Source organism: Camelus bactrianus, chromosome 25, assembly GCF_048773025.1.
Source record: "Camelus bactrianus isolate YW-2024 breed Bactrian camel chromosome 25, ASM4877302v1, whole genome shotgun sequence".
NCBI classification, from domain to species: Eukaryota; Metazoa; Chordata; class Mammalia; order Artiodactyla; family Camelidae; genus Camelus; species Camelus bactrianus.
Genome location: NC_133563.1, coordinates 31,129,958 through 31,141,991, shown reverse-complemented (window position 1 = coordinate 31,141,991; position 12,034 = coordinate 31,129,958). Strand labels below are relative to the sequence as shown.

General features: G+C 37.5%; 1 protein-coding gene across 5 annotated transcripts in view; it reads right to left on the bottom strand.

Moving 5' to 3' along the window:
* Positions 1-12,034, bottom strand: part of EFR3A (EFR3 homolog A) — an 89,300-nt gene that overhangs the window by 55,770 nt on the left and 21,496 nt on the right. For 2 of the 5 annotated variants that reach the window (XM_074353085.1, XM_074353087.1), the window contains exon 2: positions 1,506-1,582. In XM_074353085.1, coding sequence (XP_074209186.1) covers positions 1,506-1,582 — 77 coding nt within the window. Of the gene's footprint in view, positions 1-1,435; positions 1,583-12,034 lie in introns of those variants that run through there. The other 3 variants (XM_074353086.1, XM_074353088.1, XM_010972659.3) reach the window with 2 other exon arrangements.

Below are 12,034 nucleotides of genomic sequence, written 5' to 3'. Positions count from 1 at the left end.
CTCCTCCATAATCTGGCCTCCATCTTATCTCCAGGAACCATATGTTCCAAACTCCTCAAGGAAATGATCTAAATATTCAGTCTATTAAATGGTATTTCTGAAATTTTAAACCAGACACTGTGTACAAGTGTCACCTACCACACTGCAGTGAGGCTGCCTTCACTTGAAGGCTCTGGACCTCAAATGTGCCTCTCATTTCACTATGCCTTACCTCTTGCTGGCAACGAAGACACTAATCTCTACTTCTCCAGATGGGGGACATCCCTCAAAGCTCAGCAAATCTCATTTCTCCTGAGAATGCTTCACAGAGATTGTCAACCCACAGCGATACCTCTCTGACTTAAAGGCAGAAACTTCACCATCTGTTTTACTAACATTTTACCTTCTGATCTATGCATTGTGATTTAATATTTAGTATGCTTTTGCTTTATAGCAGTCAATGGGTGGAAAGCTCCTTAAAGGCAAGTACCATATCTTAGGGCATTTTATATGCCATAAATTATACAGGCTATCTGGAAGCCAATATCTTTGATCAAATTAGCCTCCTCTAAACAGCTGAATTTTTAAATTAGGTTTGATTAAAAAGGAGATGTACTGCCCCCTTCCTCTTGGGAAAGGTAATCCTTTGACAAAAATAAAAAATAAAAATGAAGTGTATCTCATAAATTAATGTTAAGGTAATCAAAAGGTCTCTACAGTTGGCTACATTTTATAATAAGGCAAATTCTGGAAATTAAACCTATTTAACACTTTTTTTTTTTTGTTCCTATCTATTGACTAGACTGAGTCTTAGAAAATTTAAGACAGTGTCAAATCAAAATCATTCAAACCCAGCTACTTTGAAACCAGTAATCTTCCACAATAGAGTAACTTCTATAAAAAATTAAAAAACATTTAAGTAAAAAGAGAACAAACTCTGCCTGGAATATTCTACTTCTTCTTCTCAATTCTCTTCTGCAAACTGTGTTGCCAACCCTATTTATTCTTTGGATCTTAGCCTAGATGTCATTTCCTTTAGGCTTTTCTTCTCCCAAGCCCAAATCGGGTATCATTCCCACCTACCCTAGCAGTGGCCTGCACTTTATTTCTCTATCACAGCATTCTGGCACACAATACTGTAACTGCCAATTTACTTGTCTATGGGCTTGGTGAGAGCAGAAGACCATGTCTGTATTCACAGTTCTATTCTTGGCATTTCATACAAATAATCTGGCATTAGTTCATAATGTTTGATAAGTATTACTTAAATTTAGGAACTGTCTAGACTAAAGAGCATCATCTGTCCATCATCCCACATTCACGCCTAGACTAAGAAAAGGATCTGAAAATTAGACAAGCAAGCATGGTCATTTAAAAGTAAAAAAGGGAAGTATAAAAATAGTAAGGTACATGGTAAGATTTGGGGGTAAAAGTAGAGAAATGAAATTAGGGAAACCTTAGGGAGGTCAGCAGGGGGGAAGAATGGGTCAGCAAAGAGAAGGATCAGTAGATGTAGGTCAAATTACTTTTGGATCTTCAGGGAATATGTTGTCCACCAGGCGTTTGTAGCGAGGACGCAAAGCAGAACAGCAACAATACACTCCTGTTCAAAAAGAATAAAGTCACAGAGTACAGACATTATTCACACTGTAAACTGACCTAGAAATTCAAGTTTCTGGATATTTATGGGTTACTTAAAATAAAGGGGAAAAGTTCAAATGGCCACAAATAGAAAAAGGTGTGCAAACACAATTATTAAGAAATGAGAAAGTTAGTTTTCCTCCCCTTCCCAAAGACACCAGGTAACACTAGTGAATTACTCCAAAACTGCAAACCAAATTGTTCTGTATACACACACACATAGAGCCTACCAAATTGACGCTATAGAGCAAATACATAATTGACACCCCACTTACCTCCTTTCTGATCTCACCTCCTGCTACTCTCTGCATCTCCCTACCCTTACCTACCACTCTTCCTGCCTGGCCCAATCCACTCAGCTCCAGCTACAATGGTCTTAAAGTGGCAGTTCCCTCATAGTATAGCTGGTGAAAACAGTTAACCCATGTATCTACGTGATACATCGTATGAGGAACACAACAGAGGGAGAATCAACCTCTGTTGAGGTTGGAGTCCAGGAATTTCAAAACATGCTCAAAGGCTGCCCTATGTATTTTTAGTTGTTGACCATTGGAAAGAGTTATGAATTTGGATACAGAAGACCTGGGTTCATTCAAATTCCTTCATCTCAGTGGCAGCAAGATCTTGGGTGGCACATCGGCTCCCTGGAAAGAACTATGTAAGTGGAAGGGCTCTGTTGTCTTGTCCTGCAGACTAGTAACTTAATTGGAATGTTGGTCTTGAGCCATTATAAAATTATTCCCATGATTTATGAAACTGGGGTATGGGTATCTCCATTTGTATGTATTTAGAAAGCAAAATATGGTATGAGAACATGTAAGCTAGAAGTTCAGAGAACTCAGATCTAAGCAGATTTCTACTACCATTTTCTTGAGTAATGTTATTCAAGAGACAACTTCTCCAGCTATCACTTTGCTCATGAAGTACACGTCATTCATCCACGCAGTCATATACATGTCAGCTGAGTGCCCAGCAGGCCAAAACATATAAGACTGTATCCAGATTTGCAGTAAAATGGAGCCATTAAGTACTGATAAAAACAAGACAGAACTAAGATGTGTACAGCATTGTTAGTGATTGTAAAGCACTCTGCATACATTATTTCACACTTCCAGCAAGGTATTATTATCATTACCACTTTACAAGAATGGAAACTAGCAGAACTGACCGAGTAACTTACACGACAGCAATGGCTGGGTGGGTGAGAATCCAATGTTTTAACTCTGAAACCTCATGTTCTTTCCACAAAACCACAGATATTAGTGGTCAAATCAATCAACATCTACATATTTCATCTGCACCTACTATGTCCCTAACACCGTGCTAGATGCAAGAAAGTATAAAAGATAGTGAATAGTTCAGCAGTATATACTTACGCACTATATGCTGATAATATGAACCATCATCCATTGTTCAGGATGTTTTCTACTTTAACAGAAGAAAAAAATTTCAAAGAGCCCATTAGGGGATTTTTTTCAGACTAACACCAAAATAACTGAACTCTTTTTAAAGTCCAAAAGCAAAACACAGGCCTGACTATTAGAAAGAAAAACAAGGGTAAGAGCAAAGTAAGCAGAAGTCGTATCTCTGTGTCAACTATTTCTAATATAAAAAGACTTCAGATGAATGTTACTACACTGAAATAAATTAAAATCAAATATGTACCAAGTGATTAACTTATTCAGGGCACTGAGCTAGGTATTGCAATGATGAGAGAAGCTTACAACCTGATAAGAAGATTAAGATGAATACTTTGCTAACACTAATGCAAAGCCAAATATAGTAAATTCAGATTGCTATTATGACAGAGACTGGCAACAGAATTGAAAAACAAGTCCCAGGGCTTCAAGTTTTCTGTCAGAATGATAAATTATCTAATTTTCAATAGGTAAGAAAAGACTCTTTAATAAGCTGTTAAGTTTCACTTACCCTGACACCTTCTGATATTATGCACTGCTTTTATAGTTTAAAGAGGCTTCAAAAAAATGGGGACGTGGAATGCACATAATATCCAGTTCCCACTTCCAGGAAGCTTAGGTCTCCTGGGGAAGACAGATGAGTGAAAACACAGAATGCCCAGCAGGTAGCAAGGGGCTAAAGGGCAGGGGCCCTGGGGTTGGACAGACCCGCGGTGAACCCAAGGTTTCTCACTGCCCTGCTAGGTGCGCAGGTCGCTTCCTCGTATCTAACCTGTTTCCTCATCATGTAAATGGGTGTAATAATGCCTCTTCATATTTATTGGGAAAATTAAATTAGATGTCAAGTTCTTATTAAGGGTATATATCATCTGGTAAGCATTCAATGAAACGGTAGTTATTATTAGTAATGCTCTTAAAGTACTATAATCAGGGTAAGGAGAGGTGCTTGAGGTAGTACTCCTAACAACACGGAAACCTTTGCTGTGAACTAACCGTCTAAATTCAAACAAATCTCACATACACTTCACGACAAGCTTTTGGTAACAGTATCAGCACCAGCGGGGTAGCGCTATATTCTGAGCATCATGTGTGCAGCACTATATTAAGCACTTTACCACCTTATTAATTTACTCCTACAGCAACCCTCTGAGGTGGTAATTATCAGTTTTGTTCGATAAAGGAGGAAACAGAGGCTTAGGACGGCCCATTTGTCCCACATCATACAGCTGGTAAGCTGAGATTCCAACCAGATCTGATGACTTTAAAGAGTAATTACCACGCTAGATTCAAGTACCAGACAATTTCTAAATTACTTTAAACATTTTAGCTTTCCACAAACCATGACCAATAAACATGACTGCAGGAATTAGTCTGACGAACAGATGAGGAATGCACTGCCATGGAGGGAAATTAATGGTCAACTGAGTTTCTCCAAAAGGTCCAAAGCAAAACAAAAACGCCTTCTTGATCACTTACTGTACAAGAAAAGCTACCAACTATAAAGAAGATAGATGAAGTCAGGTTTAAAAACTTCAATATAAAATGATAACATACTGAAAGCAGTGTAAGGTTAAAATGACTGGCAATAGCAACCACAAAAGTCGTAACTCTATCGGCTATTTTAAATAAGAGGATACTGTACTTATAAGTATCACGAGAACAGGTAAAACAAAATCACTGGACCTACTCAGGCACAGAAACGTGGGTGACTCCCTTGCTGAAGTCAATTCATAGGGCTTTTCAAGTTCAGCTGCCGGTACCTGAACATAGTCCTTCATGTTGTAAGAGACGATTTTCTCGTTGGTCTTCCTACTTGTAGATCCTTTCACCTACTGTTCAGGAAGTGCCAGTTCACTTTACTTGTAATTAATTAGCAGAGAGTACTAATGTAACTTACCTAACTTGTTGTGGACATCAAATATAAAGCTATCAAGAACCTGATATTATCCATATCAAATTCTGCTGGCAAGGCCAAATAGCTTAAACAAGATACTATGAAAGTATTGTATTGCTAGTTTCATAGAGATTTGCATAGTTTAAATAAGAAACTTATAATTTATATCTTTTTTCCTTAAAGCATCCCTTTAATTCCTCCTCATCCTAGCTTTCTGATTTCTTCCCAAAAAACCCCTCACTTTTCAACCTCTTCCTGACTTTCTCATTTCCAAAGGAAAAAAGGGCTAAGCAGATCACAGAAAGACCCGAGCAACTGGCCAGTCTGAACAGTATGAATTCTTCCTTTAAATTTAATTCTAACACATACTGAAGAAGGTAATCCACTATTCTCCTGTAGCATGTGGAATTCAGAGTCCTACTCACAATATAGTAGGAGGAGAAACACGAAGTACCAAGTAGGTAACTAAACTATGGGAAAATGGAACAAGGGCATAGCCGGAAAGAAAAACTATGACTAAAAAAAGTGCCAAGCTGCATATTACAGTAGTGTGCAGACAGGCTCATGGGGTAATCTGTTCAGTAAGGATCTCTGAGCCTCAGTCAGTAAAGAGAAAAATCCTTCTACCAATCTCTCAGGGTTCAGGGTACTAAATTAATGTAAAAATTACCTGAGCTGTAGAAGCTACTTTAAAAATTGTGTGTGTGTGTGGTGCGCATGCTTCTAAAATTAACCATTTCTTCTTTAAAGACACCCAAGACAATCCAATTTCTTCTCCTTAGCTCCCCTAATACCATTCTCATGTGGATTCACCAGTGTCTTCTAGTCCTCACCTCAGGCAGGAGTGAGATGTATTGACCTCTAGCAGCCTCCTTCTTTGATAGGAAGGTGCTAGAACTAATTTCCAAACCGTCCTGACCCAAGAGGCATTCACAGAAGGACCTGAGCAGCTGCATAGAAAACCTCAGGGCTGAGCTGACAGTGGCATGGATGAGGTGCATGGGCACCCAAGGGTGCTGGGAGATCTCTGCTTAATGGGGCCAATATGCTAAGTGGTTGCTCTGCCAGTGAGTACTTCTAGTTTGTGATGACATTTGCTTTCCTATGCAGCTCTATAAATTCGAGGGTTTGAATAATTACTAAAGACCCCTTTTAAAATAAGCTACTTATACTTTCAACTAACTGAATTACTCAGTGATAATTTAAATCTAACTAGAAATATTAATGTATCCATTATTAAACTATTAATGGCTTTATTATTAAACACCACCATGGCACTGGGTTCTGGAGATAAAACTATCCTTTAAAACAAAAACAGTACGTTACCATCACTGCCACTGAAGCTGAAGAATGCTTAGATCTTATAATGGGAACCAACTGTATGACTTCAAATTAGGTTTGTTTCATGATCTGTTAAAGGAGAAAATAAGAGTATCTATACCTCCTACATAACAATTACATTATCTCAGTTAATTCTCACATGTAATGTATTAGGAATTCACGGGCATATTTAGGACTTACTAAATTTCATCCTTCAATGGGAATGGCTAAGATTACTGCATCTTGGTCTTTGTGCCGTCACTGTATATTTCTATCATAGCACCTCTAACAAATTATTGTATTTATTTATATACACATCTATTTTTCCTACCAGAATATGACAGCATGGTTTTTCTGTTAGAAGATTTTAAAAATTCATCACTTCAAGACCTCTAGCTATGTGGTATCCAAAGCCCTTTACAAAAGACTCAGTATCACATATATATTCTCTTCAAGGTTAAAATTAAGTCTAGTTACTCAGTCAGTGAGTGTCAGAACAAGACTTCAGACAATTACCAGATTTAGTCATATTACAGTCCTGCTCACATGTACCCCTCCTGAGTACCACACACATATATACTATATTTAAAGCCTATACTACGTGTGTTATTCCTACACTTCAACGTGTGTACAAGGCGCTGTGTTAAGAACTATAGAGTATGCAGAATAGATAAACAAGATTACACTGTACAGCACAGGGAAATATATACAAGATCTTGTGGTAGCTCACAGAGAAAAAGAATGCGACAATGAATATATGTATGTTCATGTACAACTGAAAAATTGTGCTCTACACTGGAAATTGACAACATTGTAAACCGACTATAAAAAAAAAGTAAATCAATAAAAAAGAACTATAGAGGATCAAAAAGGTGACTATCTACTTGAAAAGACAAAGTTTAAAAATTGAATTTTAAAACAAGATTTGGACAACAGTTGAAGACAATGGGGTATCCAATGTCAAATGGACCACAGGGCCACAGGGCCACAGAAGTTCAGAGAGGAAAGCACTTCCTTCCAGCTAGAGTGAAGAGAAACTTTACGAAAGACATGGGGCTTGAGCTGAGGGCCTTCCTGAATGAAGAATGAGTAGACTGAACTCTAACGATACACTGAAGACAGTGAAGGACAATTACAGGCAGATGGAAGAGGCAAGAATCACTATGGAGAATGGCATATGAAAAAACCAAAATGTGTTTTCTAATGACCCAGAGCTTAGAAAAAGGACAGTAGGAGGTGGCACAAAGGAAGCATCAAAAGGGTCTGCTGACTAATTAATCAGATAGAGGTCAAAGAAAAACGGGAACAAAACAGTCTTATCTTCAGGAAAGTGTTCCTTTTAAAAGGATTTTAATCCATTAGAGGAGTATTTTATTACATGGTTCATTCCGCATGCAATTCTACACCTTTTCTCCTTTCGTTCTCAATTTCACTACTCGTTCTTTACTCCCAAGCACATCAACCTTACAGAAAAGAGGACAACAAAGGCAATAAACAGAATTAAAGCTCTAATTCTTTTTTAAAAGAGGGTCTTCACAGTGCATTGCAATACTTGGCTCTACAAAAGATACAATGCAGACAAAACTCTGGTATACTTTTTAAAACTATTCTGAGATAATGTCTGTATGAAAAATACAGCTTTTTTCCGAGTCAACTAGTGATCAGTCTATACTCAACACCTGTTTTTTCCCTACTATTACAATTTTTAAAGAAAAAATATGTTAGACATTGTCCTACTTGTAAACAGTCAATTTACAGATGTCTACTAGACTTTATCGCATACGATCATACTTAACTGAAAAAATTAAGTATTACTCAGCAGAGTTACCCAAGGACAAGAGCAATAATATACTGAATAATCCTGACTTTAAAAAAAATATAATCCTGGAAGGCTGCATTCGAAAACCTTTTGGAATCATCATACAGAAAAAAACTACTACAAATACTAAAATCAGGAAATACAGTTCCCTGTTTATTTCATCTGATGTTGGCTTAGTTTGCAAAACAAACAAGAAACGACCCAGTAGATGACACAGAAATCAGAGCTGCAACCAGGAAAGAAAAGTACTCACACCCCTGTCCCCACTAGAGTCAGGACACAGCACGTGGTTCTTCCCTACTTCTAAGACTGTGTGACTGGACTCGGCTGCCACAGGACTTCTTCACATGTGCTCAGCTGGCAGCTTGGAAGGGAGCACAGCACTCCTGTGTCCCCATCTCCGGAGGTAAGAAATTAGATGGGACAGAACTGAAAATGGCAATAGTATGCGATTCCCTTTTCTGTTTAATATATAGAATAGTGATTAAATATCCTCTACAATCATGTCAATAGTACTGTTAAGAATTACAAAAGGAGTCACATTTTCTCCATGTGTAATTATTTAAAAAAAAAAAAAGCATGAAGCATGTGAGCAACAACTTTCTTCCTGAATCCAAACCATGGTACTGATTATTATATTGCTAATTACTTTGCACAATTAATATTTTTCAGGGAAAGAGAGAATTACGCAGTGGTCAAAGATAAATTTAAGAATCATGATTAAGAGAGGAAAAAAAATAGAAGGGCATAAGGCAAATCAGACTATGTAGAATTTATAATGGAACTGAGAAGGTAAAATGCTAAAGCACTAATGTGTTTTAAGAGTCCTATTTAAAATACAGTCTAGCAAAAACTGACAAAAATCCTCTAATCTTTAATAGGAGATTTAATACTCAACTAGGGAAACAGTTGGCAAAGTAATTGAGGGCTCTGACAGTTTCCATCTCTGGAGTATATTTCAACAAATCAATCTTTGGAGCTTTCTACAAATACCTATTTTCCAATTCTCAGAGCGAATCTTGGTAAATATGTAATTCAACAGAGCTAGTCAAAAAGTACAGGAGTATCCTACTTTAAGAAGAAAATGTGTTCTTCAAAGATAAACAAAAAATTGAGATCCATGTATACATAAATGACTAGCAACAGTTTCCTTTAATATGGAAAAGGACATAAGAAATTGAACTTACAACCTTCCCTTCAGTGAGAACTTCTTGTAAAGAACCCTTAACGTGAACAAATGTTCATGGAAAACCACGGAATACTGTTTATGTTTCTGAAAATTGTTTCTGTTATACCAATGCCTACACATAAGCTAATGTTCCAAGAATTCTCTCACACATTTACAATCCACTTTAAAAGGGTAAAAATTTCTTGAGACAGTTGAAACCTTCTATAGTTCAAATATGAGATTTAAGTTAAAAATTCCACATAAGAAAACACAAACATTTTCACTAAAAATAAAGATGCTACTAGTGCTACTTGTCAGAGGACACCAAAACGTCAAGGTCTAGGAATCCTCACATTAGAAATCAAAATACAGAAACTGCCATTAACATTAACACAACAAAAGATGAGCCTGCAAAGCCCCAGAAGGTTCTCTATGGACAAATGAAGGCAAGAACTCAATCTGCACATCACTGATTCAGAGGGCTCTAAGGCCCAGGGGTGTTTAGTAACTTAGTGTCTCCAGGGTGACCGAAGATGCTATCAATAATTATGCTAGGACCAAAGGACCAAATCTTGGCAGTCCCAGGCAACCCAGGACCTAGGCTTATTCTACTTACTCTTAGACTGAGTACTGGGACATGTCTGAAGGCATCAAACAAAGCAGGCAAGTTTTCAGCTATAGTTACAAAATGAAGAAAAGCAGCAACAATCCAGCCAAGGAAGATAAAGAGAAAGGTAAGGGGGAAAAAAGAAACACAGAACACTGGTAAAAGTAAAAATAACAGTAACTGAGGGGTTTACCTGGCTTTAATTTTTCTGCTGTATAATAACTACAATCTACAAACTACAACTGGGTATATCAAATAATGCAATAATTTTTGTTATTAGCTGGTAAATTCTCTATATGCTTGTAATTAAATATTTTATAAAATGCCTACTACACTCAAGGTACTACGCTAGGGACTGTGAGATGTGTGAGTAATTCACAAAACTGGTTCCTGACATCAAGACCTTTAAAATAGAACAAGATTATAAGAAATCAATGTTATGGAAAACAAGAGAAGTATTCCCTTATGAAAAGTAAAAGACAGATGCAAATGAAACCATGACAAGTAACTGAATTCACCCTCAGTCTCCAGGTAGAATTACATATACCTAATTATGCTGATTTTTCTACCACAAACATTATCTCCAGGGGACAGTTACAACACCCTCAGCTTCCCTAACTAAAACGACACTCGGAAGTCTTCTACTTTTACTATGTGAATGTGTTTATTCTCCTATGATAAAAGGTCACCTCATAAGAAACCCTACCTAAGCAAACTGTTTCCATAGTACAATACTTTCCTTAGTGTATATGAGCATCTGAGAAACAATCTCCCGGAGTATTTTTTTTTTTTAATTGACTACTCCCTGGCCCCACCCAGGACACTCTGAGTCCGTCTCTGGAGATGGGATACCAGAATTCCTATTTCTAAAATCACCCCCACTTCCTACTATGATCATTCAAGTTCTAGGGAGCAACCATTTCCCTTGTATAATGCTTTAAAGAACTAAGTATGTGATTTTTTTCATATTGTGTACTTCAGGTACTTGGGATATCACACTTACCTAAGTTATGCAATGGATTAAAAAGTTATAACACAAGCTGCGCCTTGAGATCAACAATGACGGGTACTCGTGGCTGCGGGCTCTAGACCTCCCCAGTTACTCTGAAATGCTACTGCCGTGCCTCCCTGTAGACAGATTTCCTAAGCAGCTTACATAAAAGAATATCTGGCAGCCCCATGCTGGAAACACATCAGGATGAGAAAATAAATGGCCTTTAAAATCCTATATCAAGTACTGCGAGCAAAGGAAAACAAATTATCATGGTTAGACTTTGCACATTTTTCCTAAAATATGAGCAGAACTTTGAAATTTTCCTTTTTTCTAAAAGACTGCTGTCATATGCTTTTCTGTATTTCATGCCACTGTGTCCTTAAAATTATAGTCCTTGGGGGGAAAAACATTATAGTCCTTGGGATTTATTTTACATGCATTAGCTAAAGAATGAGCTATACAGTTTGGAAAATTATTCTATTCCTCTGTCCTACCTTTCCTAGAGAAAGTTTCTGTTACAAGGAGGAAGAGTGACTTATTTTACTGGTGAGTCTGGACAAAGAGTGTGCTTTAAAACATAAGCTCCAAATATGTATCCTAAGCACTTACACAATGCCCAGCACACAGGGCGAATGCATTATCTGTTTGTTGAATGAATGAATGAACAAGCAAACTCTCAAGGGTTTCGCTTTCAAATCTGCATTCAGCAAGTCACTCCTCCTGCCTCTATGTGATACGTGTATTTGGGTGTGGAGGTCTGTCTCCACGTGGCCACTATCGGGTTAATCAAGAAGTCTGAGTCTGTGTCCTCACTGCAGAGGGCTGGTAGTGCTTCTGCTCTGCTAACCTGGAAGTGTCCCTTAGACACACTGTTGGAAAGCCTAGATTTGGAGGGAAAGTAAAGCAGGAAACCTGATGACAGATGTAAGTCAAGCCACATTTTCAGACCCAGTTTTACCAGTAATAAAGCTCGTATTTTGACTTGTATCAGACTGATTTTTACATTTCTCTAAATTGGTTCCAAACTCAGAGGGAAACAAAGGTACAACTGCTACAGTCTTAAAATCAACAGATATAAGCATGTCAGAAATATATCTGATGGGGTAAAACACATACATAATCACATTTATTCTTTTTTTTTAATTGAAGTATAGTTGATTTACAATCTGGTGCACAGCATAGTGATTAAGTTTT